We start from the raw sequence: 27662 nt of genomic DNA on the forward strand, positions 1-27662 counted from the left end.
TTTTTGTGACTGCAAATGGTGTACCAGGACTCATCCAGACCGCTGCACCCTGTGCATAGGCCAAGAAGATTGCATGGTAAAATCGGCCTCTCCATTTGTTTTTAACTTTGGTGCCTTCATTCTCAGTAGGATAAGCTTCCTGTCGGAATGCTATGTTAATATGTCACCTTTTCAGGTGCAAATGTATTAGATATCGTTCGGTAGGATAGCCCATCCCCTTCATGTCCCATGTAGTAAAAAGGTAGTTACCTACTTGGTTCATCTTCACTAGGATACTATGTTGATGAAATCGTTGCGCCCCCGTTCCTTGATCAACGGGTAGAGGCATTGGGTGGACATCGCGGAGTTAGGCATGTGTATGTGTGTGAATTGGACTCTCATCGGCTATGTAACTCCCACCCTGGAACTCCTGATCATACTCAAAAACTAGTGTAGAACAAACCAACGTAAAAGACAGTATACAAAGCACATCAAAATATAGAAATATAACATGTTAACAATGTCACTGGCACATGTGTTGGAGGGGTTCACTGTCAGCATGTGGTTCAGTCATGTAGTCAGTCACAGGAACTCTATTGCAAGCCTGAGTTTCAAGACATGTGGCATTAGACATATTTTGGGAGGTCCTCTGAGGGAGAGTATCCTCACTTCCCATGGTTAGGATATTGGGCCATTTCTCAAGAGGCTAGACAGTATCTGGTAGGGGAGAGAATAGGATAGCCACTCAGATTCAGGAGAGGTCCGAGCCCCGCCAAAGGGCAGTGGACGACAGTCTGTATGCATTTGTGCCTGGTAAGTCAGATAATTTCATTGGCAGTTTGTGGAGTTACTTCCAGCAACTGGTCACAAACCACACTGGCTTCTGTGTATGCCGCACAATTGTCTGGGCTTTCAGAGCTCCATGATCAACCTGGTTCTCCCAGGGCAGCGGCCATGAGTGTAGCTGATCTCCTCTCCTCCTTGGACTGCACCTGGAAGGGCGTTGAGGATCTCCGAGTTCCTGGCTGCTGTTTGCAAGTGTGTTGCTGTCTGGTTTTTTTCCCGATTCCAACAGACCATTGGGACAGCTGGGCGGGTTCCATGGTCTAGCTGTTATTGATCAATAGAGGTCAACATCCTCAGGCATATTAAGGAAGAGAGTCTGTTGGAATATCATGATTTTCAATTTAGCTGGAACATCAGTTCATATTTGATATTCAGGTCCCTAAGGTGTTCTTTAACTTCATTGAAGGTTGCTCTGCATCTCTGTACTGCTAAGGTGAATGTTCGAGTGGGTGGCCTGCAGTAATGGGTCTCAATCGCAGTAGCTTAGGATCTTGGCTACAATGGGTCTCGGAGGCGCTCCGTGGGCCCTCTCAACAACGAAGCACAGTGACAGGCTTGTCAGCGCTAAGGTGGTTTGTAGCTGGTTTTCAGTGAATTTAATGGGCTTGGACCCCTCAGGGTGCTCGGGGAGCCCAACTATGTGCAAGTTATTAGGTCTGGAGTGGCCTTCCCATCCTCCGCCTGATCTTCCACTATCCTTATTTGTTCCACCATCATTTGTAACTGCTCAGTTTTGTCTTTCAGTTATGGTGCCAGTGCCGCCAGTGTAGATTTGTTTGTGTGGACTTTGTCCTTACACATGCAGTCTAACTTGTCTGGTTCAGTTAATGTCCCCGCGATTGCTTGGGTACCAGTACGAGTAATCACTGAGGGGGTCCATGGTATAGAGAGCTCATCTCCAGTCTGGGACAGTGTCTTGGCTATGCTATTTTTCCCCATCATGCGGAAGGTATGCTCCTGTGGAGTATTAGTGAGGGTGTCAAGGTCTACTGCCAGATGGGACCCACCATAGCACAGCCCGCTGGTTGCCAGTTGTGGTCAGCGCTGTGCAGATAGCCCAGGCCAACTCGAGCAGCTGTACAGTGAGAGGCACAGCTCAGTGGTGCCAACTAGTGTGTAGGGCCCTCTCCAGAAAAACAGGGGCTCTTCAGGTCTCGGAGGTCCAGGAAAGGCCTCCGAGTCACCACCTCGGGCCAGAGCATTGTATTGGGCAGAGGGTGTCTTTCAGGCCTCGGACCTGTGGGGGCAGGGGTGCAGCCCAGCCACTTTTCTCACCACATGGGTTCTCGTGAGGATCTCAACCCAGTTCCCCATCTACCCTGCATGGACTGGTCAGCTTCCCCCTAAGCTTGTGCAGAGGCCTGATGGCTGAATCGGTTTGAGGAGCCACTCTAATTTGCGATCAAAGGTACTGCCCTCGTGAGAGTGGTTAGCTGATTTTGAAGGTGCTCCACAGAGGGCTCAGGTGTCATGGTCTAGTGACCCACTTCTATTTTACTTCAGTGTGCCACCAGGACCCTTGTCAGCACCTCTTCGGCTGGACTCCCTTTCCTGGCAGATCAAGATAGTACGATGCGCCAGTTGGAGAGCACCTGCAATCGTGTCCGTGGTGCGCTCCCTCACTGCCCACAGTATGGCCTCTGCCGGGTCATCCAGTCTGCCTTTGCCCATTGATCGGGGGCTTAGGGTCATTACACAGCAGTTTCAACCGCAGGCCCGGATCCTGTCACATCCTGCCAGCAGTGCCACCACCCAACCAACCAGGTTGCCACATCCCAATCGGGGTGCATCTGCATCTCATCGAGGCCTTGGCCAAAGTCAAGAGGGCTCGGGATGTCAGGGGAGTCAGGAGCCATGTTGTGCCGGATACTAATGCCGGCTCCCTTGGTGGATGTCGCAGGATTGGTTCAGGCTCACAAGGATAGCTCCTGTGTTATGCGTCCGTCATGATCAGCAGTTGGCCACGCCCCTTGTGTGGGTGCCTTGACATTGGTTCATACATTGAGATCCAGGCTGACACCTCTAGGAGAAGATTCATTTAGAAAATCTGCAGGTCAAGTTCCAATAAGAAAGCATTTATTATTTCACAAGGTTTAACAGGTTGATGGAGGCGATATGTTTGTGTTTGAAGAATACATCCTAGAAGGAAGTATATTTTGCTTATTGAAGAAACTTTTATAAGTTTATATATCATTGTAAACATTATCAAGAATGAGAATGTGTCTCCAATTGGAAAGAGTTCATATTTTCTAACTGAGGTGATTAACTCTGATATTATGTTTGAACTTGTGAAGACTAAGTTGAGTGAACTAATGTTTTAATCTCTTTTCTGGGGTCCACAGATTAACAGTTTTTGCAGGAATGATATAACAATAGTTCTTTGTGCAGGAAGAAGACTTTTCTATGCAGAATTAGTGGAAAGGTGGCCTGTCAAAAACACTTCTTTGAATGCTAAAAATATGGTATGTTTTCGATACGCTTCATGGATGCTGAGTAAGATCACGGAGATGGCAACCTGACCCCTACGTGGAAGAGATATTTACCAGCTAGATTTAATAAGGGTACCTGAGAAAATTAAGCCTTACTTTGATATTGTTTCTGAGACACCATCATGGGCTTTTTCATGAGGGCCTCTTGGACCGTCTCCTTTTAGGGGACCATTAAAATCCCACATTGATAGTGTGATACAGTGTACCTCACTTCCTTCAGAGGTGATGATGACCAAATGCGCCAACAAGCAATGAGTTCTTTTAGGAGGGACACCAGCAAGCACCACTATCATGAATGCACAAATGACCCTAAAGTGGTCCATGATACTTGCAGAGAAGGTGCAGTTCAGCTGCCATATGATAAAGCCACGAGTATCCGAAGCAACTGCAGTGGTTCCTCACATACAGGCATTAACCATAAACTAAATCTGGAAGCTGGTGACAACTCTACACATGCATCCATTTTTCTACCACCATAGAAGATATATGCCCACAAGAGATCAGCATAGACATTGCGGACTAACCAGCCATTCCCTTTTACTCAGATTAGCGCAGCAATGGTAATGTGTAGGAATGGGAATCTGCCTGCAGAAGACTTGGAGCTCCACACTCGGATGTATGACGTTACAACGCATGCTTTTACCACGCATGCCTTTACAACGCGGTTTTAAAATCGCAAACCTTTACAACGCATAGCGCTTAGAGGTGCTGGATAGTGAAAAGTTTAATTTTCTATTCCAACTCCAGTCCCCGTGGACACTAGGGAAGGTGTTGGATAGAAAATTAAACTTATTCCCTATCCTAGAGCGCCCCCCCAGCGCAATGCGTTGTAATGGTTTGCGTTGTAATGCCTGCGTTGTAATGGTAGTGCGTTGTAAAAGTTTCGTTTTAAAGGTTGTTCACCTCCACACTCACGTGATAGGATGTGGGGAAATAGCAGGATGCCAGGTTTCAGACTCCAAAAAAGACATGTGAAGCCTGCTGCTTGTTCCAACAGGGAAAGCATAAAACAATGATGTGGTAAGCCTCCTTAGGTAGATGAAGGACCACACCAATACAAATCATACCCAGAAGAATTAGTTTTCCCCGATCAGAGTAGGAAAGGAATGACTTTCCACACAGACATTTAGAAGGAGAAGGCTGGAGCCAAGGGCAAGAAAATGTATATTAACCCAGTTACCTTTACATTCCTCGAGAAGGCTGTGGTTCATCCTGAGGTCCAATGAATGGTTCCCTTTTTCCATTAAGCAAGGGTGATTGAAATAATACATGGAGGGTAAGAGTTTCATAGTACAAGAGAAAGGAGGTTGAACGCTGCCGTTTATTTGGAAGTACAACAGAGTGTTCCCTTTTACCTTCAGGATCCGACATGAGGGCACCTGAAATTCATGGCAAACTCCAGAGTGTAGACACTGAGCTCATGATAGCTTTACTAATGAAAGGAATTACTTTTAGAACCTTAAGCTACAGATGTATGATACAGAACATATGATGAAGCTATGCCTCTACACACTTATCACCTAGATACATGTATCTGCAAGGAGCATATTATTAGAAGTCAAACAGAAAGAACCCTTCCAAGGTGTTTTTTCTACGAGCAGCATAAAACTCAATGACTTACTTGAAAAGCAGCTCATGAGGCCCAAGTGGTGGAGACAGTGCCATAAGTAAAGGAATAGCCTTCAAATACAATTCTCAAAATCTTTTAAATGGCTGTGAATCTGTAACTGTAGACAAATTAAGTCAAGTATAATACAAAAACTTGCTATATAAAGTTAAAGTTAGAGCTGAGACCTTCATATTCAGTGACAACTCTAATGGATACATGTTCAGCAAGCTTGCAGAGATTGCTGCTTTATATGAAAATTGGTAGTTTCAGGACATCTGCCTTCTCTGGGGTCACTCCAGATTTTTCTTCTTTTATTGGGTGTAGAACTCTTTGGACTTTACTCCTGCTAACCATAAGTAAAGTGACTGTTCTCCCCCTTTAAACATAGACAAGTTGGTATAGACCTAATTGGCATATCAATTTGCCTATACAGCCTTGGTATATGGTATAAAGTGAACCAAGGGCCTAGAAGTTAAATACCAGTAGTGTACTGCAGCACCTACTGTGCCAACCACCACAGTGGCATTGCAAACATGGCTTCAGGCCTACCAGTGTAGTCCACAAGGCAGGGTGATGGTATTTATAAGTAGGACTGATGATTAAAATAAAACCTTTCCTTACAACTAATCAATCCCCAAAACCTATTTTTCACTGTAGCAGGCCTAGATGTTCTATGTAGAAAACTAGAGAACAGAAGAACATCCTAATAATGTATCTCGGGAATGGGACTAGCTAGAAAGATAGATAAAAAACAATTTTTAATAGTTATTAACAATCCAGTTCAATGGTGGAGACATATTTGCATTAAATGTTAAGAAAAAGTAACTTTTAGGAAATTATCTTCCCCTGCCGGGAGTTCCTGTAGGCTAAATTTGCATTTGCTCTGCAACTTCTTGAAGTCAGTAATTAGCAGTTGCATAGCTGTGAAATGCCTCCCAAGAGCAAACAGTAGGCTGACCTGAATGGGCAGATATGACGCCTCTGAGCCTCACAGAATATGCAGGCCCGACAGGGCTCCTGGGTTTAAAGAATTACACTGGGGCGCACTTGAAGTATTGAAAAGGGAAACAGGATGCAATTACATTTTTTGTGTATCCAATGTCCAGTTGCTGGAAATCCTCACTTTAATTTGATTTGATTTGATTTATCAATTTCTAAAGCGCACGAATGCCCGGAGGCGTCTTGGCGCTATGATTTGTCCATTTTCCTGTGCAGGTCTGAAGTTAGCGCAGTTTATGCAGCGAATAGCCAGGTTTTGATTTTCTTTCTAAATATCTCCAATGTTGGGCTGTTTTTTTATATCTAGTGGCAGTAGATTCCATGTCCGCGCTGCGTGAACAAGGAAACTTCTTCCTCCCCAGTTTGATCGTTTAAACTTGGGTATCGCTAACAGTTTTTGTTGTCCAGATCTGAGTAGCCTAGAAGGTTCGTAATGTTTCAGGTGTGTTTTCAGGAAGTGAGGTCCTTTGCCCTGTAGTGCCTTGTAGGTCAGGCATAGTGATTTAAACTTGACTCTTTTGGCCACTGGTAGCCAATGGAGTGACTCTAATTTATGGCTAATGGGCTGAAACTTTGGAATTTCCAGTATTAGTCGTGCTGCTGCATTCTGGAGTCGCTGCATTTTTTCCATGATTTTTACTCTGGCTCCCGCATATAATGCGTTTCCGTAGTCCAATCGAGACAGTGCAAGAGCTGTCACTACCGCTTTACGTGTGTCTTGGGGCAGATATGGGAGTATCTTTCTTATCATTTTTAATATCAGCCAAAAAGACGAGGCTAGCTTGTTTACTTGGGCTTCGTATGCTAATTTGGTGTCTATCATGAATCCTAAATTTTTAACCTTCTCTGAGGGTTCCGGTCTTATTCCCAGTTCAGGAGACCACCAGTTTGAGGACCAGATGTCTGCATTACCTCCCAGAATCATTACCTCACTCTTCTCTCCGTTGAGTTTGAGGCAATTTTGTTGCATCCATTGACTAACTTTTAGCATGCATAGTTGAAATTTTTTGGCTGTTACTTTATTGTCTTTGCCTATGGAGATGACGATTTGTGTAGGAAATTAGCGTAAAGCCATTTTCCCTTATTACTTCCGCAAGGGGGGCCACGTATAAGTTAAAAAGTGTTGGGCTTAATGAAGAGCCCTGTGGGACACCGCATGGTACCTTGAAGGAGTCTGATTTTGCTTCTCCTAGTTCCACTGTGAATTTTCTGTCCTTTAGGTAAGATGCGATGAGATTGCATGCGTGGTCGCTTGCTCTAGCTTCTCTAATGCGTTTTATTAGTATCTCGTGGCTGACCGTGTCGAAGGCCGCCGAGAGATCTAATAGCACCAAGGCGGCCTTTTCCCCATTGTCTAGTATTCTTCTAAGTTCTTCAGCAGCCGTAAGGAGGGCTGTCTCTGTTCCGTGCCCTTCGCGGAATCCGAATTGGGAATGGTCAAGCCAATTGTTGTCCAACAGGTACCGTGAGAACTGTTTGTTCAGCAATTTCTCCAGTACTTTTGCTGCGAAAGGGATCCTAGCTATAGGTCTATAGTTGCTAGGGACTTCACTGTCCAAATTGGGTTTTTTTCAGGAGTGGCCTGATCGAAGTTTAGGTCAACAAGACTTATGTCTCTGTGTTTATTGCGGGAACAGTGCCTGTTTCAAACTGTATTTTGATGTTCGATGTGAGAGGACAGTAGAATAACAATAGTACACTTCCCATGCCCAAGTTTAGTGCAGACGAAACGTTTTGCCACCTTCAAAATGCCAAAAGTGGACAGGGTTAGCCCCAGGAACTTTTGCCCTATTGATTAGGGTGTGCCCAGGAATTATTTTCGCCCACTAGGTCATGCCAGACATATATATGGCAAATACAGGCATCTACTTAAGAACCCTTCCTGTACCTGTGAAAGATCCAAAGAGGATTGGACCTGCTTTCTGTGAGCTGTGAAGAGCCCTGAGGGACTAGCTGCTCCCTCCTGTACCCAGGACAAAGAAGTGGGGTTCAGGGGTCGATTGGCTGGCCTCCTGTGTGGCTACAGGGAGACTACAAGCTACATGAGGCCTTTTCCTACAACTGCCCAACTGGCCAGTGCCAAATGGACAAGCCTTGGATCTTGCTGCTGGTCTCTGCCTGCTTTCCAGTGAGTCTCTAAGTACCTCCTGTGAGGTCCTGGGGCTTTAACAGTGTACTCCTGTGGTGGATTGGGACTTAAAGGACGAAGTCAGAAGGTAACATATGTGATCACACTGTACCTGGTTGGTGTGCCCAAACTGCACTCCATCATAGTTAGCCTCAAACTACGCCTAGGTCTTGGTCTACCACAACCGTTGATTATCATTAGCGCTTTCTACTTTTTGGGGCTATTTCTACTTAAAACGTTAATAAATCCATGGTTCCACCTATTGGATTGTTGTTATTTTGTTTATTACAGTTTACTCTATTTTCCAATTCGATTTAGGTTTTTTTGTTTTGCATTTTGGCATTTTACTGTTTTGGGTCTGCATAAATCCTTTACACGTTGCCCTAATTTAACCTGCCTGCTCTGTACCATAGTTACCACTATGTTAAACCCAGGATAATTTAGTGACTTTGAGGGTTTACCTTGACAAGGGTTGTGATTGTTCCTTGAGGTGAGTAGTCTCCCACCCCAAATAATAAACCAATATCTTACAATAGACATATATGGAAGCATTCAAAAATGTCTTGGGTTGTCTGCAATCACCTCTTCCATGCACTCTTGTTAATATTGATAAATTGATGCCAATGTTTATAATGATACATTCCCACATAAGAACAAAATCGCATCACTATTATCAAATTCACCCTTCATGAATCCCCCCTTCATCCACAACTCAGAAATACATGGTCAGGCAGACTCTGTGACCTATGCTTTTGGTTACTGATTGACAGGTTACAGTTGGGGTGGCACGTAGCCAGCAGACAAACGCGCAAACAGGAAACTGAGGTCCATTCCCCAGATAAGCGCAGCAACACCACAATGGTCAAGGGTGATTGGCCCCAATAAACTACACATGTCCATAGGGGCGCACGCACTCCCAAAGCACCATAAAGTCAGATGCCACATGAAGTTAGGAACACACAGACAGTCAGGACACAGCACACACAGTACATGCAATGATCACGTGCCCCTCACGCTGGACATCTGGATACGTTACCCACTGGCCCTCATTGTGTCCACGCAAGGTTGCGGTCCACCTGCATTTGTCATCAGGGACCTTATTTACAACTACACAGACAAGGCCCTCATACATTTACCAAAAAAGGATCGGCAGAAGTACTTTATGATACCCAAAGAAATGTATAAAACCCTGTTCAGATTGATTGTACTTTGAGACCTGCTTCTGTAACTGTGCTCCCAGCCGTGGCGTTTAATTAAACAAATTGTTTCTGTTTTTCCAAACGCCTCTTGTCTTATGTTTTTTCAATGTAAATTCATATTCAAGCAACACTCTATAAAATTGGCAAAAGCAGCTGCCTAATATAAAACTGCAGAACCCGAAATGAGGAGGTTTTACACAACTTTGAAAATAGGTGACCTTAAGATTGAGTTGAGACAATAAACAAGTTGTGCTTAGTGTCCACTTCACTTCAAGATCTGAATATCTCAGTTACAAACATATGCGAGACAGGCCATTGGGAATATCAAGCACTTTTACATTTCCTCTTGTTGCTTTTGGAATAGGTTTCAAAGAGTACCTATATTTTCATAGGTTGCTTTTTCCGATCATGTTTCTGTAGAGAAAAGGATTAGCACCATGACATGTTGAAGTAAGGAAGACAAAAGACTGTTCTTTAAGAACAGCTCAGAAGCGAAGAAATGAAATTCCAACAAGTTTTGTTTCTTCCAATTGATTATTACACTAGAATACCCTGAAAAAGAAAGCTGCACCTCTAACTTTATACAAAAGTATTTTTTCTGGCTACCATAATGGATGTTTCATTTTGCATAGGAATCTGCCTCGGATGTGGCATTCCTCTTAATTAGTAGTGTCTCTAAATTCAATATACTACTACTTTTTTTCTACAACACCCATAATGTCTTCAGTTATTGGATGGAATTTAACCCTGATGTAGAAGGGAGTTCTCAATTATCATACTGTCTATAGCATGGTTTGATTTCATTATCTGCTTTCTGCTAACTTTGTTTTACAGGTCTATTTTCTGTGCTACTTCCTTGTCTCATGAAAGGAGGAATGTAGTCTTCTGTAGTGTTTCAGATAGCATAAGAGGTTCCCTGTCAACTTTAAATCTGAGAAAAGTTTAATTGATTTAAGACCTATGGTACCTCAAGTAAGTCATTCTATTTCTTACTAAAATTGTGGGTAGTCAGAATTAGGACTTAAATACTTTAGTTTGACGTTGTGATGTACTTTATCATTAGATTCCCAATTGACTTACAACTCAAATACAACCAAAATTACAAATTGGAAGATGTTTCTCTACTAGTGGTCATAGGATTGATAATCCAAATAAAGATGTCTCTGTAATAATGAACGACAAGTCAACAGATTTAAATCTCCCACCATGCATCAATCATATATTCCAATCCACTGATAACTAACATCAATTTCCTTTACCAATAAGACCAATCCTTAACCTCAACCAGCAAATCAATTCACAAAAACAAAGGCAGCCTGTTGATCTCACACACATGACCGAAATTAACAACGAGGGGAGGTAGAGTAAAGAGATAGGATTCCTACTCCACAGGCACTGATAATTAAACAAGAAGAATCCTACTCCCAGTGTACACCGCAAAGATGGGGGACACTCAGTGTTGTGTAAAATACCCCTCACACACCAACAGGCCCCTTGGTGTCATGCTTCATCATCGGGGTCTTCGCACCCCGCTAGAGGGATGCGGCACGCTGCGACCTGCGACTACGCGGGAGCGTTGACAAGGTTGACTATGTGTGGTGTGTGTTAAGTGCAAGTGAGGGGATACATGTGAGTGAAGGGTGTAGTGAAAAATTAAAAAGTACCTGGCTAGTGGGTGGTGTGAAAAAAACTTTATTCAGGACCCCTAGCTGGTGCTATTAAAAAGATGTGCAAAAAAGGCGAGGTCAGTTGTCTTAATTAGGGACACTACCTCTGGTGTGCGTCGACATGTTTCGGAACTGGTGTTCCTTCTTCAGGACGGGGCACAACTTCCCAACCCTACTCACATATTTCTATAAAAAAGGTGTTATTTTAAAATCTTTTTACTGAAAAGTGAAAACAATCTCATAGAGGCTAACAATGTGCTTACAGCGGTATTATTGGTTCATGCAATTGCATGCCCTGAAAAAAAAGAAAAACTCAAATAAGTTTGGTTACCACACAGGACTGGCTCAGACAGGTGCAGTCACCTGGAGCCCCAAACAGTTAAATTAACCTGTAAAGAAAGTGGGACACACATGACACACAACATAGAAGACACATTTATAGTTTTTGTATTTGTTCTGTAAGACATACTCATAGTCACTGTTGTATTTTGCATCATGAGCATATCCAGAACATCAAGGTAGGTAGGTGGATCCACAATCTGTGAGGGTAAAGAGTTGGTTTCAGTGTTTTTACTCTTTTTACTCACTGTTTGACTCCACGCTAAATCGGGGTATCTGGGAGTTTCTTGTGTGTAATATACTCACGAAATCCGCCTAAATTGGCCTCCTTCTACCACCCTGTGCTGCTCCGCTGTAAATGTGTTAGCAATCAGGGCTCTGGTATATATGAGGCATTCAGGTGTTGTTTGATTCGTTGATTAGCGGAAATAGAAAGCGGGCCATATAAGGAACATCCGTATCCCCGCCTATCATGAACATGCTCACGGTCTCTATGTGACATGTGTCGTTTTTAGCTCGTCTCATTCGTTAATTAGCGGGTTTTCTAGACAGACCAAATTAGGAGTATCCGCTTCTCTGCCTATCATGAGCCGGGTACTTACTTTTAGGAGCTTTCAGCCAGCTCTCTTCATCCATTGATCAGTTACAATGCCATTCCAATTTTTCATTCCCGCACTGAAGCATGCAGCATGGGGCAGTGGGTTAGCATACTTCAGCCATTGGCTAACTTCACTCTAGTGATGGCATTCTGCCATTTTACCAGGAGGACATCAACACACAAAGTAATTCCCTGAAGTGCCAGAGACTACTAAGAAAACGTGCTTTTTGAGACCAACATTTTTTTTCTAGCCAATTCTTTATTTTTCTTTGGCTTGATGGCAGCCCAGCAGCTTTCTCAACAAAGTTTTGAAAAAACATGAGATAACGAAACTAGCATAGACAAATCCGAAAGACTGGCAGCCAGTGACATACCTATTTATGTTCTCAATGCTTGTGCTTTATGGTTCAAGCAAAAAAGTAACCTGCTTGCTTTCTGTCTAGCGGGAATAGGCCATGTTACACCGCGATTGTTTAGAACACATGCCATTACAACGCGGTCATTACAACAACTGCGTTGTTATATCGCAGGCCATTACAACACATGCCGTTATAACGGCTTACTGTAGGGAGGCTCTGGATGGGTGGAATGGTATAATTTAAAATCCAACACCTTCTACCACCTACAGCAAGCTGTTGTAACGGCATGCGCTGTAACAACGCGGTTGTTGTAATGATTAAGTTGTAATGGCATGCGATGTGTAAACATCATTGTAAACGATGTTTGCCATCTAGCGGACTCCCTAATGCTAATCAGAAAGCATAAACTGTACTCCAGTACTCCTGGAGTACAGATTTACTATTACAATCCCCTCACTTCCCCTTGCTCATTGTCAGCAAATTGTTTATTTAAAAGCTGCTTAACGGACATCTCAACTTGCCCTGGAATGTCCCACAGAATTCAGTCATCAGAGGAAAGCTTTAAGAAGTTTCACATGGTTATGCTGCATATTGATGCATAAGAGCTAATTTGAAGGCATACCTGTGTGGCTTATCTTCTTTTATTTCACTGATGTGTTCCAAACATCCAGGGAAAGTTAAAGGATTTGTAGATTCCACCATAAAGACCCTGAAAAGAAAAATGAGAAATAGTTCACAACTAAGCAAGGCTAAAAAATATCTATCCAAGTTAGTAGAAGTATAATGCACATATGGTCAAGGTTGGCAATTAACATTTTAGCAATTTTAATTTTAAAGTTTTTTCTTTTCAGCTGTAGAACTTTCCTGATACAGAGCTCTTCCTCTTTTTGCAGGGACACTGCTTAGATACTACTGTATTGGGAGTGGAATCTGTGAAATACAGGTTACTCTTAAATTTCTACACTGGCGGCCGCCACATACAAAAAGTGGGGGGCAGGGTGCACAGGAGGGGGGTGCGGAGGAAGAGGAAAGAGGAACTTTAATAATAATCAAATTAAATAAAACAATTTAAACTTACCTGCTGCTGGTCGCCTCCCGCATTGTGCCATGGTGCTGGGTCTTCCCTGTCCCATCGCTACTTGACCCAGGAGTCCTATCATGTCACCCCATAGTTCTATGTCTCATTCTGCATTCTGATCGGAGCAGACTCTACAAAGTTGGCAATCCTACACCACCGCTCACTACAGGAAGTCGGCCCTCTATTTGTTTTCCACTGGTGGCTCCAGGCTCGCCCAGTGGATACCGATGCACCTCCTGGCTAAGAGCAATCCCAATTGAGCAAACCTATACCTCATCTTGGTCCTAGTTTTCGGGAGTGGCGGCAGCCCTAACCAGCCGCTGCCCATGCAGGTAAGAGTGGTGGGGATTACGAGAGACGATGACAATGGAAAATTTGTTATTTATTCGATTTTCCCTCGTTGTCTTTCAAAATCTCCCCCCACCCGGCCCCACCACTCTCACCTGCACGGGCCATGGCTGGACCTAACAGGCAGCTTTGCACTGTGAAAGCATCGTCTACACTTGTAACTCTCTGTATGTCCTGCACTACTTCTTCCCAAAACAAACCTATTCTGCTACAGGTCCACGTAACAAAGCGTGAAGTCTGCAGGGTGTGACCCTGCATGTCGTGCACCCAAAGGAGCGCGTTGGATACACCCTATGCAAACAATGTGGTGTCAAATAAGTCTTGTGCAGGTAAGAGAAAATGGAAAGTTTGAATCTAGCATTACTAGCTACCTCCATCACCAGGTCCCATGTACGCTTCCACTTCCCACCTGAGAGGGAATCCTCCCGGTCCCCATCCCAGGACGCCCTCACAGCCATCAAATCTACAAGCCTATCTTCCCTTAGGGCTTTATTTAGCTTGGAGATGAGGCCTTGCTGGGCCTGGGGTCCAGCAACACCCTCAGGACATTTGACTCTCCGGGTTTGGCTGGGAAAGTCATCCACAGTTCCCTGGTTGTGTGTGATATGCTGGCATATTGCAGAAACTGCCCGGGTCCTATGCCGTAGGGTATACCCGCCTCCTCTAATGTGATACATGCAGCATTTAGGTATAAATCTCCTTCTCTCTGACAACTGCCCTCCATCCATTGTGTAACATCCATTAAGTCCTGTATGAGTGTGAATAGGAGTAACCACTAAAACGGATGTGGTTTTGCATAGGAAGCCTGCAGCAAGATAAGGGTGGCTGTCTTTTCTCAAACCTGTGAGACCAGTCAGACTAAAAAGGAGGTGTCCGCTGGCTTTTCTATGGCCTCTCAGAAGCAATTTGGGGAGGTCCTCTATGATGGCCGAGCCCTCAGCAGTAGCTTTTCCCAGTTGGGGTTGCCATTGCACCACATGGCAGCGTATTGGAACATCCCCGCCAGGTCTCCGTTAGACACAGGCCTCCCTCCACCATGTCCAGTTTTAGGGTCACCAGCCGGACCTTATTCTTCCAGACTGCCCACACCAATAAGGCATCCAGCCTTTTGAAGAGGGATGCTGGTAGTATGCAGAATGGGTTTTGCATAGCGTAGAGGCTTGTGGGCAAGAGTACCATTTTTTGCAGTGCTACCCTCCCTATGACAGTTAGAGGCAGTGTATATTAGAACTTTATTTGGGGTTTTAGGCCCTTCAAAACTTTCCCCCTATTAAGATCATATTGTAGGCATGTGTCATGTGTCACCTGCATCCCCAGGTAACAAAACTGTTGTGTTTCTACAGCAAACCAACCTCAGGAAGACTAGCCTCCTCCTTCGAATAGTGATGTCTTATGCCTGTTAACATGGAGTCCAGAACGATGATGGATTCAACCCAGATCTGTGACTGGGGGTGAGTGTCTGAAAAGTTTTGGCGCTCCGTCCATCATCTCCTTTTGTTTGCTTTATTAGCCCGAAGATGGCAGGGTATGCCCAGACATGGGTCCCTTGCTCACTTTACCATTGGATTCAAGCTTGCCTGGCTGATGAGGGGTGTTACCCCGAAACCGGTCCCAGGTTAGTTGTTTCCGGTCCAGGGAAGACCTGGCTTGGTAGTTCGGGCTGGACTGGTCCCATGAGGCACAGGGTCAAGACTGATTTGCATATAGCTGATAATGAACTGGTATTTTACTGCCTGAACATTCAAAGACCCACCGTTCATTAGTATGAAACAGTCTAGGCGACTATAAGCCCCATGAGTTGGCATGCAACAAGAGTATTCTTCGATAGCGGGGTGGAGGTCCCTTAATATGTCTATCATTTGCAATCTGTCCATCGAATTGCGTGATCCCACCACTATGTAGGGCTTTGTACCAAATTTGGGGGGTGGTCTGTCCAGCCTACCCTCAAGGACACAATTAAAGTTTTCTGCTCACACAATAGGCATTTCCACATAAGGTATTAATTCTGCCTCCAATTGCCTGTAAAAGTCGCCTTCACTATTGTTGGGAGCATATACATTAAGCAGGCAGATCACCTCCTACATTCGCTGTGTAGCTGCAGAATTGAAACAGGACCCCTGGTGCCACCCTTATGGATACTTCTCTGGCACAGGAGAAGAATGTCTATGAAAAGAGCTGCCCCCTCCACCTCCTTTGCAGTTTTTGGGCTTTGCTGTCCAACAGGTGTGTTTCCCGTAGCAGTGCGATGTGGGCCCCCACTCTCCTAAGGTATGAGTGAGTTAGTCCTGGATCTCTTGACAAACCAGTTCAGGCCTTTCACATTCAAAAACTGAATAGCCTCATCCTTCTAAGCCTAAGTGAGGTAAGTACCCCCTCGCATCGGCACCTCCCACATCCCACCCACACCAGAGCCGCAGTGCGCTACTTGTATTAAAAAACTGAAAACACAACTGCCCCTCCCCAACACCCACCCTGGGTAAACATATTAGAACCTAGCTAGTGTCTTCTCACCCATGTAATGTAGCACCCTTCCAGTAATCTAACCCACTATCAGAAATACGTGAGCAGAGATTGCCCTGGGTCTAACTGTGTCCAAGATCAACCAAGAGGTATGTCGTGGCCAGACGAGCCAGAAGGTGGCCCAGCCTGAAGTCCAAGCCCCGAGGTAACCCTACGGATCGGCGCACTCAATCCCACCCCAGCAGTCACACCCCGAAACTGGAAGGTAAGAAAAATTAAGGGAAATATAAAGAAGACACTGTAAGGAGAGGGAATAAGGGGAAGACAGGGACTAGGCTACGGCATTTCAATGGCCCCAGTTAAGGAAGCAGCCCCTCTGGGCCTTGCCAAGCACAGTCCATGCCACAAGTCTCAGCGTATTATTCGCTATCTGGCCAAAGTCAAGTTTCAAACATCAACGTTCTTCTCTCTGTGAAACTAGGGGAGAGAGACATGTGCGTAACTTAACAATACCATATTGTGCAGGGCTCCTCCAGCCTGTGCCTGCCACCTGATCCACCCAGACTCCCAACTGTGACCTAGAGTGCTCCAGCCCATGACCACAGCCTCCATCAGTCCCTGGCAGTCTCTGACTCCATGAGTGCCCTAGCTGCCTCTCTCTCCTGTCATTGCTGTTCCAGGACTAAAGTGCCATATCATCAGACCACCACCTTTGTCCCTGATGCGGATCCTCACCTACGCCTGCTTTTCATTGTGGATATGGGAATCGATGTCCAACCCCTCAGATGACAGTCTCTGATGTCCTGGCCAGAATTCATTCAGCACCTCAGATCTCCAAGCAGCCCCAGGCATCTTCCGGGGACGATAAGAAAGTAGAGCGATCTCAGTACAGCAGTTTTAGTTTTACAGGGTAGAGTAGCATGTAAGTGAGGCCCATGGCTTTAAGTTTTTTCTTAGCTCCACTAAAGGACTACCTCTGTATTTCGACCGTTCTGGTGTAATCATGTGTATCATGTGGTTCTCGAAGGAGCTTGCCTTTCTGTGATGCACCTCCTGCAGGATTGAGTCCAGGTCCCTATAGTTTAGGATCTTCGCAGTAACAGTGCGCTAGGAGGGTCCCGGTCATGGTGTGCCCTCTCTACTGGAAAGAGCAGACAGTATAGCTGGTTTAGTCCGGTTCTCCAGGAACGTCTCTGGGAAGGTCCCCTTGAGGTGCCTCACAAAACGCAAGTTGAATCAGAGAGAATGGTCCTGCACATCCTCAGCATGTGCCTCCAGTGTTGGTGACCGGGTCTTGAGTGCAGACACCTTGGTCTTCGGCTCATTGAGTTCCTCTTGCATCTTGGACACCTGCTGTTCAGTTTTGATTGACCTCTTTGCTACGTTGCATAAGTCAGTGTGCAGCAAGTTAACATCTGTAGCCATGGCCTCAATCTTTGCCTGCACCACCATGCTGGAAGCTACATGGAGACCACGTTGGTTGCTGTCGGTCCCACAGCCGTATGCTGTCCTCCGTTTGTGGGCCAGTGGCTGTCCGCTGGGCTCTGTAGTGGTCAACTGTTGTCTGCTCCCCCCCCCCCCCGGGTGCACAGTCCTTGCCCATTGCGCACTATGGTTGAGAGCTTCAGTGAGGTTGTGGGGAGAGAGCAAGGCACCGGTCCCAGCAGTCAGTGTCACGTCTCCTGGAGGAGCACTGAGTCCTGCCCACCAATAGTGACCCTGAGCTCCCCACGTGTGTCTACTCCTACGTGGCAGTGGGGGGTGGTCTGCAAGAAGCACTTTGGCTGCCTGCCCGACAACTACAATCCCCAAGGGTGCAACTCGCTAAGCAAAAAGTCCTCCACCACAGGGGCGTCACAGGGGGATGATCTGCTGCTTCCGGCCCTGCCAGTCTGTGGTTCAGGGGTGGGACTGTGGCCACCCTCCATCTCCCAGACGTACAGGTGGAGCCCCCACAATAACGTATAAGCATGCTGGTAGAAGACGTGGAAGGAGTGGTCCCTAGGAGTTCCGGTGTCTCCGGTGCAGTCTTCCTCCAGCTGTCTCACCTTGTTGCTGCAGGGCAATGTGTGGGTGATATCAACAGCACCGAGGAGGACTTGCAGGGCCCATGACAGAAGACAACTACCAGAAGACAATTATCCCCTCGCCTCAGGACAGGAGAGATCAGTTCCAAGGATGGCGGCCAAGCCACCTTGTGGGACAACACTGCATCAGTGGCAGCAGAGAGGATGAAGCGCAATCAGGCAGGCCCCACTTGGGCGTTCATTTTTCTGGTGGCCCGTTATAGTGTCCTAGCTGGCCACCAATCCCTAGATGTTACAGCACAAGCCCTTCGCCCTGTGGCCATTCGGCAAATCCTCTCAGCTGTGCAGGCCATCGGGGGAGGGGGGCGGAGCCCTACCTCATCAGTCCGGTACGGTCCCTCCGCTTCTAGCCCGATCACCCCCCAGCACCTCGCCCCCGCACCACAGGCCCCAGTCTGTAGCTCCTCCTGAGATGGTCACACAGACACCTGCCCCAAATGCCACTCACAGTTACTGTGACTTGGGGGTGGGATGGGATCAGAGTTCCTCAGGAGAGTGGGACCCCTCCATCCGTTCTGCATACACTGCCATCGCCAGCCTCAGCCTCTATCTTCTCACGGTCCACGCCCACCCCCTCAGGTCAGACACGCAACGCTCTCCTATAAAAATAGGGGGACCACAAATGGGGTCTCCGTGCTCCCCACAAAACCAGAATTGGAGGTCTGGGCTCCGCAAGGCAAACGGGGCGGCATGATTACAAAGGATCAAAGTACTGGGCCAGGAGCACTCTAAAAGTTCAGCCATCTTTCCAGCCATGCCCCTCCCCCCCAAAAAAAGTATTCTTAAATGGATTGGTATGTGCAAACTTCAAGTACAGCAAGGCAGAATATGTAAGGGAATAATTCCAAATATTTGAGGTGAAGTCGGAACTGGAAGAGTTTTCACAGTTTACTGAAAGTCAGAGGGTCCAGTTGTGACCTGGGTAGTTGCAAGAATGAGTATATGGCTCTGGTTGAGGCTTCCATAAGGGAGTGTTTTAGTGACGGCGAAGTTTTGAGATTGAGATAGAGTGTGGCATCTCTTGTCTGGATATTGTGAGCAGTGATACCACATATCGAAGGGTAACTAGGGGGAGAAATGTGTAGGGAAAATAGAGGTTACAATGTATTCAAGCCTGAACTGGTAGCCAAAGAAGTGCTTCAAACACTGGTGAAATATGGTCTAATTTTCTCTTTGAAGATATTAAGCAAGCAATGGCAAGAAAAAAGTGTTTTGAAATGCAATGTCTGCAGGACCCGAAACAATTATACTGCATTGCCAGTGTCTGTAGAGGGTGTTCTCGGTGGTATGAGTTAAAATAGTGGGTACAGTGACCCCTCTAGTTTAAGAATGAAAATAGCCTCTGTACTGCTATGAGAAAATGGGTACAAAGTACACATACTCCCCCAAAGCTGCATTAAGTGCAGTGACAACTAGATATTTATAGGATACAAAATAAACTGAGAAGCACTTATAGCAATGCAGAACTTGATCTTTATTTGGAAATGCATATAGCTCTCAAAGAGTTATAAAGCTGATAGAACAAAGACTTTACCCTCAGTACAGATCGTACCTGTTGTTGAACTTGCAAGAGTTTTTGAACCTCATTCACAAAGAGCAGCGCTGAAAAGTGGGAAATCAATTTCAGAGGTTCAGGTTAATGGGATTCACAAAAAAATCCCGGGAGTACTCCTAAAAATTTACAACAATTGCTAATTTTCTGGAATACTTCAATTCGCAAAAGATAGCCGCTCTGATTTTCCAGTAGGTGTATACTTTTTTAATTTCCACAGAGAAAAATACAAAAAAATAATAATTAATCAATATACAGCCATTGTTGTAGGGCCAAAAAGGGTTTCTCATAGTGCAAGTCTTCTACCACAAGGGTTTGTAAGAGAGGGTAACCAACACAAAAATCCTTGCCTAGTGTGGTAATCTGTGAGATTCTATGTCATAAAATACTCATGTACAGGTTTGACCAACGTTTAATAACAACGCACTCTTACAGACCTATTGACTTTAACATAAGCTTGTCACAATAACCAAATCAGGTCTACTGACTTTGTTTTAGCTTTCCATAACCTAGTGCATCTGAGAAAGAGCATAATCGGTTTATCTGCATAACCAATTTAGGCCTACTGTATTGAACACAGCTTTTCTATAACGCAACCATTTGCCTAGCCATGCAATTACAAATGTCTGCAAAAGTGAGGTTGGCAAAGCAATGTCTGACTCTGCCTAATTGAGCATAATGGGGGTTGTCACAGCGGTAAACCTCAACTTAAAGGTTTTATTATACTGGGTAAACAATACAAAAATCCTTGCTTACTAAAGTCATTTGTGAGATTACTTGTAACAAAACACCTGTTTAGAGGCTTTACCACAGTATTATAACAATCTACCCTTAAAGCTTATTGACTAAGAAATGCTTTTCACTATAAAAAATTCAGGCATACTACTTTTGTCGCAACTTTTCATAAAAACAAATAGCATCAGTGGCTTGCCTCCATACCCAATTCAGGCCTAATTTATTAAGTTAAGCATAAACGTTCCTAAAGATAAGTTGTAACACTAGCACTCTTTCAGCGGAAGCCTACAACTTCTGCCCACTCAAATGCGTAGTGAAGACAATTAACGTGTGGGAGGAGCCAAACCGCCTCTCCAGTAGTGCTTCTTAGAAGTGGAAGTGGAAGAGGTGTGGCGCAGCGGCCAGGGTGCCTGACTCTAGACCACAAGGTTCACGGTTCGATTTCCGGCGGCAGATTAGCCCACGGCAATGTGACTCTGGGCAATAGCTTGCTTAATCTTCCCGACGGCCCCCAGTGCCGGGACACCTCCATCAGAGGTATCTGTGCGCTCTACAAATGCCTTTTGTAGATCACATATGGCAGCCACGCTGTCACGCCGCCAGACCTAAAAATAACGCTGTGATACCCAGGGAGATTCCAGAGCGCAAAAGCTACAAAGAAAACAATGATGTATATGGTTTGCTTTAGAAAACTAATCTTGCCAGAAAGCCAAATGGAGGATTGTTCCCTGACAAATACGTATATATAAATTCAAGAAAATAATGTGAAAAGGAAAGGACGTCTGTAGCGCATCAGTGGGTTTGAGCCGAAGGTTTGCTATTCAAGAGGAGATGTGCTTTCTGTTCTATTTATACATACACATGCTGTTTTGTTCAGCCATCTCGGCTGCCATGCTTCCCCTGTGTCTTCAGATCACACTTTAATGATTTCAGGGAAGGGAATGCGGCCTCTGTTCCCCTGGCAAGGTGGTTCAATGGCAGTGTCTATGTGCCACATTAAGTGGCCCCACACGTACAGGATAGTACTGATTGACGGCTTATTATTTGGCAGAAAGACAGCGTCTTTTATTACTTTGCAGGAGAACTACAGACATTACTTTGTTAATAATAATATCCTCCCATGCATTTTGGAGGTAGGCCAGTTTTTGCAAAGCCTAATAAATATAATTTTATATTGCTATTTTCAATTGTATTTCAGTTGCAGGTCCAGCTGCATTCAACGTTTACAGTTAGTTGAACTGAGACTAAATATGACGGCCCAGTGCGTACCTTAAGCTACATTGGCGATGCCTTCTACTGTTTCCATGCGTGCATCTGTCTAGCAGGGCACTTTAGGCATTAAACAGTCTAAAGGACACTAACCTGAAACGTTGGGTGGGAATGTAACATAGCACTTAGCCCTGGTGAGTCCCGATCAATGTAAACTCTTATTGCATGGTTCCATGACCTTCTATCCTCTTTTGGAAAACAGAGGAAAAGGAGCAAATATCTGCCAAATTCAAGCTGCAGGCATTATGTGTATTTATGAAACTCCATCGCAAGAAATGCATCAAAAAATTGACTCAATTGAAAAATATTGAATTTGATGCATTGGTGGGTCAATCAATCTTTTGTAACATATTTATTATATTAATTACATGTAACTTTTTTTTGTTGCTTTGGCCAGGTGCCTGAAGCACACCAAACACACCAGACCATTCACTGCTGCGTGCAGTAGTACAGTGTGGCACTACTTTGCCACTGGTTTCAAGCTAGCCTGGCTGATGATGGGTGTTACCCCGAAACAGGTCCCAGGATGCTTGTTTCCAGTTCAGGGAAGACCTGGCTTGGTAGTTCAGGCTGGACTGTTCCCATGATGCACAGGGTCAAGAATGATTTGCATATAGCCGGATCTGAACTGAGGTGGCAAAGTGAGCTAAAGAACGATGATGGATTCAACCAGGATCTGTGACTGGGGTTGAGTGTCTGAAATGTTTCAGCGCTCCGTCCTTCATCTCTGTGTGTTAACTACTTTGTTGGTGGCCATCCTTTTTTTCATTTTTTAGCATTCTTTACAATTCAAGATCTTCAACACATTCTTTTCAAACAGTCAGCTACGTTGAAAAGATAAAGAATGAAACAAAGCATTCAAATTCAAAGATGGTCACCTGTACCGGTGCACAGGTGATCATCTTTGAATGCATTTTATCTTTTTCTTTAGCGCAATGTGTTGCTCTGAAATTTATTGACCATTTTCGAACAATAGAAAATAATAAAGAGTGTTAAAACATTGTAAAATAGCTACTCATTTATGCACATGCACTGGAGGCCATTTTGATATTGTTTCTCTTTCTTTAGCATTACTTTATCCTTCCACGATGGCTGACAAGTAAGTCTGGGCGGTGTACTCCGCTCCACTTGCAGAGTTTGCAGAGTTTTCTGCACTCTGTGTTACACAGAGTTTGTGGAGTTCCGAACCCGGAGAAGAGTTTTTTCCCTCGCTCACATTCATCAACGTCGAGTTGGCGAGCGCGAGCGAGGAAAATCCACCTCCCAGTGAGATTTTTCCTTGTTCACGATCGTCAACATCAAGTTGGCAAGAGCGAGCCTGGAAAATCAACTTCCCGGCCAAATGTTCTCAATGCGGGCGGTCAGATTTCTCATTGCGAGTGGTCACGTATGCTCCCGGCCTCTCACGTTGAGAAACTGCCCGCTCGCGTTGAGAAAGCTGCAGCTCGAGTAAAAATCTACTCGAGCGGCAGAAAGGAAGCAGCGCCAGCTTAAGCGGTGCATGATGCCATTCACGATGATTGCACAGTGCCTACAAGCACCTGGCACTGAAAATCACAGAAAACTGCATTTATCTAAAGAAACTCTGCCGTTCGTGGAGGTCCACGTAGTGCGACAGAGGTTTTTTTGCACTTTCCGGAGTTCCGCGAAATCCGCTCAGACATGTTGATAGCATGCCAGCCTTTGGAAAAGTAAACTAATAGCAGAGCATACCAAAGGAAACAAGCAAGGGCTGAATATTGTTTCAATTTCAAAAAACGAATGGTCTTTTTTGATTTCTCGTAGCTTGAACATTTGGTTGATATGATGCCAAAATGTTGGGCAGATGATAGCATACAACAATTTCCGAATTGTTAATAATTAATATAAATTCTGCCGCCTCCAAAATGGCTCAGGTTGAGGGCATGACAATATTGTGTTTATGAAACGATCCATTTAGTTAAATGCCAAGAAACGTCTATCTGAACTAGTCCTACTCATTTTCGCTAAATGTAACTGACACTTGTGTACATGTATATTAACAGAGCCCCAGATCATTTTGGTTCATACGATTAAGACAAGTTACAGGGGTGCAAATGGAGCACAAAGTAAAACTGCTTCCTCGATATGTGTGAGTAGAGGTACCCCTTTGAAATATTCAAAGACATTCTACAGCCTTAGTCTAATGGTGGCAAGACAAATGATATCTAGTCTGTAGGGAGAAAATCCCCTTTCCTCCCAATTAGGAATATGGAAAAGGGATATTGACTGGTGCATGGTAGTGGAAAAATAGGTCTATAGATAGAAGATATATGCTATAAAATATGAAAAGATATTGCACCAGTGGAAAATATATAGATGTAAACTATGAGACCACCGGTCACAGGAATGGAGTACCAAGATATGCTATGCACAAATTGACTCTCAATGCAAAGGCATTAATTGTTGTGTTGCTAAATGTGCAGTGTTCTGAGGTCCTCATCCTGGGCTCTTCCCCCTCCGCCTGGGACGACTCCTGGTGGCCTCCAGCCCTGGGCACCGCACCCAAACCGACAGACCACGCATGCAACCTGGGCTTCATCCTGGACTCCTCCCTCTCCACGACCAGGCAAGTCAACAACGTCTCCTCGGCATGCTTCAACATCCTACGCATGCTACGAAAGATCTTCTGGTGGATCCCCACCGAGACCAGGAAGACCGTCACCCAGGCCCTCCTCACCAGCCGACTGGACTACGGCAACGCCCTCTACGCCGGTACCACCGCCAAGCTGCAGAAGAGACTCCAGCGGATCCAGAACGCCTCAGCCAGACTCATCCTCGACATCCCACGAACCAGCCACATCTCCGGACACCTGAGAGACCTGCATTGGCTCCCCGTCAACAAAAGAATCACCCTCCTCACCCACGCACACAAAGCCCTACACGACCAAGGCCCGAGCTACCTCAACAACCGAATCAACTTCTACGCTCCCAAACGCCACCTCCGATCAGCCAACCACGCCCTCGCCGCCGTCCCCCGCATCCGAAGAGCGACGACAGGAGGAAGGTCCTTCTCCTACCTGGCCGCCAAGACCTGGAACTCCCTCCCGTCCGACCTGCGCCTGACCCAAGACCACCTCTCCTTCAGGAAGAAGCTGAAGACCTGGCTGTTCGAGCAGTAACGGCACCCTTCCCCCAGCGCCTTGAGACCCTACGGGTAAGTAGTGCGCTCTATAAATGTCTTTGATTGATTGATTGATTCTGTATACTGATGTGGTGAACGCATAACATGACTGTATGGTGAGACTGCTTGAGCTGTGCAGTTCAATAAAAATATGGTATTTAAAAACGTGCTGGAGGCAGTAGGGGTGAAAGCATTCTCAATGATTTCCAACTAATCCAATGAGGTGATGAGTGCACAAATTAGAAGGTTAAGGGCTATAAAGGAGACCCTGACAATGGCATTTAGTACAGAAGAAAAACTACCTCACACACATTCTACATCTATTATTTCTATTTTTAAAGATTCTCAAAAAACTGTCCATTATTCATATTTTTTAAGAGCAGTACAATGAAATAGTTTAGTCTTCGACCATTATTCCCACAAATCCATCTTCAAGTTTTCAACCTGATGAAATTTCATGTTTGTATTGTCAGATCAGAGGCCTCAAATCAAGCTGTTGAATACATTCTGTTTTGAAAAATCACTAATGTAAGTCTAATGATCCTTCTACTTTGAGGTTTACCTACTTTTCTAAGAGCCTTTAAGGTAAAGGGCATTTCAGTGTCCCCCCGCTCCACATACATTTTATATTCGAATTTCAAATTTTCAAGGGGATACACGTTATAACCTCTCACCTGCTCACCTTCTTTTCCATCCTTCCAAATCCATTTCACTTCTCATTTTTTCATCCCTGTGCAGCTCATCATGTGCCACTATGGGTTACCTATCCCAACTTTCTATACTATTATTTCTTCCTTGTTGTTTATCTCCTTACAGTAGATTATATTAATCTTCGGTCTTGTCTGTACTGCACCTCTCTCTCTTCCACCTGTCCTTTGCAGGTGGTGGTTGACATAAAGAGCAGACTATGGTAAAGAATCTTTTTTTACATTTTTATAATGGCCAACCCCCTATAGCCGCCTCGTGTTAATTGTTCTACTCCTTTTTAAGATATTAGAAACTGTAAGAATGTTTGTTTTCACCTTTGGAGCTGGGTTTCAAATCCAGTCTATGGGAACATTTGTCAATGTGCTTTAATTTTACTCAATGTTACCTTGACCATTTGAAAAGACTAACTTTATCTAGATTGAACACATCAGAATTCTATTGCCCAACCCTTAGTTTCATCATAACAACAAGTCGGCTTCAATTGTTTTAATCAACCATTCAGCAAGGATAGCTTTGAAATATGCACCCGCGAGACCTAATATAAGGTATTGAAGGTTTCCAACTTTTTATCACTCTTCTAAACCTATTTGTTATAGGTCAGTTTGGTGTGTATTATACCAAATACAATTAGCAGTTATTAAACGAAAAGATCTAAAACTAAGTATAGAGCAGAGATTCAAAATATTTCACTAAATCCAAACTAGATGCCATCTGCCCGATTCAACATGACTAATGGCAGCAGCTTTTACAGTGCGTCCCCCAAGGAATAAAGAAGAAAATTACTGAGGCATCTCATGAAAAACTGTAGAATACTGTGTTATCAAACTAAGCGGGGAGAGGCCCCAGCCTTGATAGCTCCACTAACTAAAATCTAATTCCTATTAATTTACAAATTTCCTTGATGAATCCTGCCCATGCCCTTTGTAACATAGCACAAGCAAGCTACCCATCCTCAGAAAACGTTGCATGTAGTGCATGAACAATAGCATAAAACAACTTCACAATTAAAAATAAACACGTTACAATTCCCAAACGAGGAAAATATTAATTGTTACAACACCAAAAGGACTAAAATGGGACATATGGATTAATAAAATTATTTTAAAAAAGGAGCCAAGGAAAACAAAAGGAAATGCAAAATCCAATGTAATACATTAGGTTGCAGTTGCCTAGGTATTAGGCGCCCACCAAGGACAACTAGCAAATGAGTGCGGTCAGTTTGAGGTCGCTTTTTTCACCTGACTAAAAACTGTGACTGACTGGAACCTAAAGACTGTCACGACAAACCGGTGATGCAGTTTTTTCAAAAAGAGTTGGTGATTTGTCGTGGTCATAAACGTTTACCTCTAAATTAGTCTGTTTTCTGAAAGTTTAAGTTTATCAGCAAGGAACTGTGGATGAGAAGGGCTCTACAGAATCGGATTAATTGATTTTGCAGTCCTCCGGATGCTCCAGCTCTGTAACAAAAACACTATGGGCCAGATGTAGGTAAATCTAATTTACCGACTCTTAAATACCGAATCATACCGATTCGGTATTTATGAATCGGTAAATTAGAAGGAGGGAGATGTAGATAAATTATTATTTTGATTAACCGATTCTGTAACATTCGGTATTTACCGATTCCGTAAATACGGATTGTTATTCCCCATTGATTCCTATGGGCTTTGGAGCCCTTAGGAATCAAAGGGAAATTCCGAATCGGTATTTACCGAATCGGTAAATATCGAATCCAGCAAGGGTGCAGGGGGTGTCACTTTGACACCCTCTAGCACCCCAAGTGCAGGCTTGTGTGCCATGTGGCACACATACATGCCCTAAGGGCATGTCTGTGTGTCACATGGCACAGGTGTGCATGCACAGATGTGCATGCACACCTGGATTCGGTATTTTACCACCCAATAGGATTGGGTGGTAAAATACCGATTCTTAAGGGCCTGTGGCACTCTGTGGAGTGCCACCTACATCTTGATTTACCGAATTCGCTAAAATTACCGATTCGGTATTTTACAGAATCGGTAAATTTACCGATTCTGTAAATTTACCGATTCTGTAAAATGAAGGGCCCTAC

General features: G+C 44.6%; 1 protein-coding gene across 1 annotated transcript in view; it reads right to left on the reverse strand.

Annotated features, from left to right (window-relative positions):
* The window catches only part of CFAP47 (cilia and flagella associated protein 47), a 2734468-nt gene that overhangs the window by 1922513 nt on the left and 784293 nt on the right, over window positions 1–27662 (reverse strand). Inside the window, exon 40 of the mRNA XM_086934611.1 lies at window positions 12835–12921. Within this exon, the coding sequence (XP_086790737.1) occupies window positions 12835–12921 (87 nt within the window). The remainder of the gene's footprint in view (window positions 1–12834; window positions 12922–27662) is intronic.

Source organism: Lissotriton vulgaris, chromosome 8 (genome assembly GCF_964263255.1).
Source record: "Lissotriton vulgaris chromosome 8, aLisVul1.2, whole genome shotgun sequence".
Classification (NCBI taxonomy): domain Eukaryota; kingdom Metazoa; phylum Chordata; class Amphibia; order Caudata; family Salamandridae; genus Lissotriton; species Lissotriton vulgaris.